Here is a 5,021-nt window from a genome sequence, read left to right on the forward strand (position 1 = left end):
TCAGTGTTATTCTTATTTCGCAGAATCTTCCAGGGGCGTGGGCAACGCGATATATCACTTAACGCGAATTACATAGTTATTTTCAAAAATCCACGTGATCACGCTCAAATTCGTCATTTAGCACGGCAAGTCTATCCCGACGAAGAGGCATACTACGACGCCACATCGAGGCCTCACGGATATTTGTTGCTCGATCTGAAACAATCAACCCCGGACGAGTATCGATTTCGAACGTGTATTTTTCCCGAGGATACGATTCATTACGTCTACGTGCCGCGTAGATCATTTTCCAGCGGATACGTATAAAAGTTGAGTATGGGTAATTGCGTGTGTCAATCATAGATTTTACTCGCGATGAAGGTGGATGACGTGAAATCGCACAGAACGACGAAAATCGCCACACATTCGATCGGTAAGAGAAACGCCTGTTTCCTCGCGGCGCTCTATCATTTGAACAAAAATCAACGCACAATCTTCTTGCGTAACGCTGACGAAAAACTAATTCGTTGTACCTGTGAATGTGTTTTTAATACACTCAAAGGTAACGTCTCGCTCGAACGGAGTGAAAAAAATCGGTTAACTAAATACAAAAAAGCTCTGCGTCGCGTCGTTGCAAAACGCGGTAATTGGAAGGATAAAAGGAAGCTGTTGGTGCAGCGAGACGGATTTTTACCTTATATTATCGGACTTTAGTAACATTAATTATCGAAGGAACGAAATAGTAGAAATAAAACGTTATGGAGAGGGCTAAAAAAATGATTTTAATTTCGACAGAAAATCTGGAGAGAATGCAACATCAGCTATATCAGAATCCGACATCGTTCGTTGACGGAGAGTCAAAAGAAATAGCAGTACCGCAAAATTCGGATAACACTAATAACACAACGCAAACCCCGGGAATTCATCTAACACGACTCGATGAGCCGCATTCTCAATTCCAGATGGCCTCGTGACAAAAGCGAGAGGTGGAAAACGTACAGAGAGGTATTATGGCGATACCTACGATTTATCCAAGAAACGCGAAGGCAGAAAGACGTCTCAAGAAATTGCATAAAATTACGTTTTATTGATTCTTTCAAATTTCTCAATACAAGCCTCGATAAATTAGCGTCGTATCTCGATAGAGACAAATTAAAAATTATACGTTCAAAATTTTCAGCACTATCGGACGATGAATTTAAATTACTGACTCGTAAAGGTGTCTTTCCGTACGAGTACGTTGACTGTGTCGAAAAATTGCGGGACACGCTCTTACCACCGCGCGAATCTTTTTACAGTTCGTTAACGGGCGATACCGTATCCGAGAGCGACTACGCTCACGCGGCGAACGTATGGCAGCGATTCTCCATCCGAACGCTCGGCGAGTACAGTGATCTGTACTTGAAAACCGATGTCTTGTTATTAGCAGACATTTTCGAAAATTTCCGCGAAAGTTGCGTCGCGAGTTACGGTCTCGATCCAGCGCATTATTACACCTTGCCTGGTTTCACGTGGGACGCGATGTTGAAACATACGCGTGTAAAGTTTGAGTTGCTCACTGATATTGACATGATCATGTTCATCGAGCGCGGTATACGCGGTGGTCTCAGTCAATGTTCAGGCAGATACGCGCAGGCTAATAACAAGTACATGCGTTCGTACGATCCGTCGGAACCGTCGTCGTACTTGATGTACTACGACGTTAACAATTTATACGGATGGGCGATGTGTCAATCATTGCCATACGCCAAATTTCAATGGGTCGAAGACGCTGCGAACTTTGACGCGAGCGCGATCGCTCCGGATTCGCCCACCGGTTACATTCTCGAAGTCGATCTCGAGTATCCGCAGCATGTACACGACCGACACACCGACCTACCGTTCTGTCCGACGCGCGATAAGCCGCCCGGCAAGCGCGAACGTAAACTTTTAGCGACGCTGTACGATAAACAGCGTTACGTCATCCACTACCGCAACCTGCAGCAATGTACTCGTCACGGTCTTCGCGTAACAAAGATCCATCGGGTGTTACAATTCGCGCAATCTCCATGGCTTCGCGAATACATCGAACTTAATACATGTTTTAGAACGCGCGCGAAAAATGATTTCGAAAAAAATTTATATAAATTAATGAACAACGCGGTATTCGGTAAAACTATGGAGAATGTGCGCAACCAACGTCGACGTAAAATTATTAACTAAATGGGATGGACGGTACGGCGCGGAGGCAATGATTGCAAAACCAAATTTCCACAGCCGTAGCGTCTTTGCGGAAAATTTAATAGCCGTCGAACTGCGGAAACTCGAGGTGAAGTTCAACAAGCCGATTTACGTGGGTATGTGTATACTCGACATATCGAAAGTCTGCTTGTACGAATTTCACCACGAGTATATGTTACCACTGTTTCACGATAAATGTAAAATAATGTACACCGATACGGACAGCCTTATATACCGCGTCGAGTGCGAGGACGTTTACGAGACTATGAAACGCGATATCGCTAGATTCGACACGAGCGATTATCCGACGGACAACGCGTACGGTATGCCTCTCGCGAACAAAAAAGTACCCGGTCTGATGAAGGACGAAAATAACGGTGCGATAATGACCGAATTCGTTGGTCTCAGAGCGAAGATGTACGCTGTGAGGGTGGACGGCAAGAAGGACATTAAAAAGGTGAAAGGTGTAAAGAATAACGTCGTAGCGCAAACGATAACGTTCGACGATTACACTCGATGTTTGAACGAAGAGATCGAAATGACTCGTCGTCAATCGTGTATACGATCTAAACTGCACGAGGTATACACGATATCCGAATCGAAAATCGCTCTGAGTCCATACGATGACAAACGATACGTCGTACCGAATTCGACGGAGACGTTACCGTGGGGACATTGGCGAATACCTTTGTAACATATGTACATATCAACATTTATATTACTATTATGTTTTTTTACTTTTTTATATTTTCACACAACGTATATGTATTATCTTATATCTTACTTTGTGTATATCTTTTTACATTATTTTAAATATTCTCGTACAATCTACATACCTGTTACTATTATCATTATAATTTACGCATTATGTTTTTACGTTGTATACATAAGTATTACTATTATGTTTTATATAGTATCATTTATTATGTATTACTGTTATTTTTCATATTACATGTATCGTACATTTATATACATATATTTTATATCTGTATACTCTAAAATGGAAAGGATAATAAAAAATATTTTACACGTTTATATTCTTATATTGTTATACGTACACAAAATATATGAATTAAAAAAATTTATCAAATCGCATTGATGACGTCACCGCGAAACATGCTGTGGCATGTTGTTACTTGTCATGGCATGTCCTTGAAAAAAATCTTTGATTACGATAAATCTAATAAAACCGTTGATGCTTGCAAAATTGCGAACGTCGCATTTTTGTTGCATTAAATTACATTGATACCATCGCGAGACGCGTCAAATACAATGTGCTAAACATCTAGCGTAAGATTTATGATAAAAATTCAAATATTGAATGTGAATTTTTAGTTACACTATGGATAATTATATATATAGTATATGAAAAATAAACGAATATTTAAACGTATGTGTCTCAGTGTTTGAAATTATTTGTTCCTTCCGTTCTTCGCGACATCTATTCGTTCATCTCCTTCCTACTTATTCTTCATATTACATGTGCTGGCAGCATCATAGCGTTTGATAATATCGCTACGATCGCTTTAAAAGCATTATTGGAATATATTCAAATAAGTATAATAGAAATAAAATATATATATATGTTTATATTTTGCGTATGAGAATAAGTAAAAGGAGTTACATAGGAAGCTGTAATGAGAGAAAAGATCATAAGTATAGGATGCACATGAGTCGCAACGAATAGCATAATTAATGTATCGAGAGAAAGATGTTAGGTATATAAGATCGCGCGTACGGCGGCAGCAGCGGCGGCGGTGCTGTTCAATATCTTCATGCGTATAATGGTAACATTTGATAGTCGAATGTATAACAAAAATAACTGTTCCCAGAACTTATTATGTCGATCTTCTCGCGGCGGTACTTTTGATTTACTTTGTTTCATATACACTTACTGCCATAGATAAATCCCGAGACGGTCTCGCTATGGCAAGGAATTCTTCTCAGCGTCAGTCTTTGTCAAAGTTCGTCGGGGTAAACTGTTCGATGTGAGTGACTTCAACCTACAAAAGTATTCTGCCAATAGCGGAATATTTTTGTATGTTGAGTTATTAAGTGTTATGTGTGTGTGTGTGTGTGTATTTGTAGAATGAAGAATTCCGGCGAACCTCCAGCCAAACGGCTAAAAATTGACGAGGAAGAGAACATCGTTGTTGAAGTGGATGTCCTCGATGAAGAGGAAATGGAGGAAGAGGATGTCCACTTCGACAATGATGTTCTCGCCGATGAGGACATTTTCTTCGATGCCGAGGACATTGACGAAGAGGATTTGGAGGAAGAGGAGGAAGAGATCGTAAACGATTTTGATTTCAACAACGTCAGCGCCGAGGAGTGCGCAGAATTCCTGATGGCCCTCCATTTACAAAATTACGAACGTTTGTTCCACGAACAATTGTTCCACGTCCTCGAAGAGGAGGAGGAGGAGGAGGAGGAGGAGGCCGAGGACTAAAAAAGGAGGAAGACGTAGAGGAGGAGGTGGAGGGGGAGAAGGGTAAGTAATCATCAGCTTTTTTTACGAATTAAAAAATTTAAATAATAAAAGTAGGCGCGACCGCGAAATAATATAAATATAAATAATTAAAAGATTTAGGGCTTTCGAAAATAAAGTACTTCGAAAAATCATCGGGGCAAAACGCGATGAGGAAACGGGCGAATGGAGAAAATTACACAACGCAGAATTACATCAATTATATATAATAGTCCGGATATTATTAATGTCATAAAATCGCGTCGATTAAGTTTCTTTCGCGACCGCAACGCCAGCGCCGCCGCCAGCGCCGCCGCCAGCGCCGCCTGGCGGAAACTATGCGGCTGTATCCGTG

At 40.9% G+C, this 5,021-nt stretch overlaps 1 protein-coding gene across 1 annotated transcript; it reads left to right on the top strand.

Moving 5' to 3' along the window:
- The first annotated feature begins 2,209 nt into the window (after positions 1–2,209).
- LOC108750953 lies at positions 2,210–2,893 on the top strand. Its single transcript, XM_018490835.1, has one exon. It carries the CDS (start codon positions 2,210–2,212, stop codon positions 2,891–2,893), a length of 684 nt encoding a protein of 227 aa, XP_018346337.1.
- The last annotated feature ends 2,128 nt before the right edge of the window (positions 2,894–5,021 follow it).

Source organism: Trachymyrmex septentrionalis, unplaced genomic scaffold, assembly GCF_001594115.1.
Source record: "Trachymyrmex septentrionalis isolate Tsep2-gDNA-1 unplaced genomic scaffold, Tsep1.0 scaffold394, whole genome shotgun sequence".
In the NCBI taxonomy this organism is placed as follows: Eukaryota; Metazoa; Arthropoda; class Insecta; order Hymenoptera; family Formicidae; genus Trachymyrmex; species Trachymyrmex septentrionalis.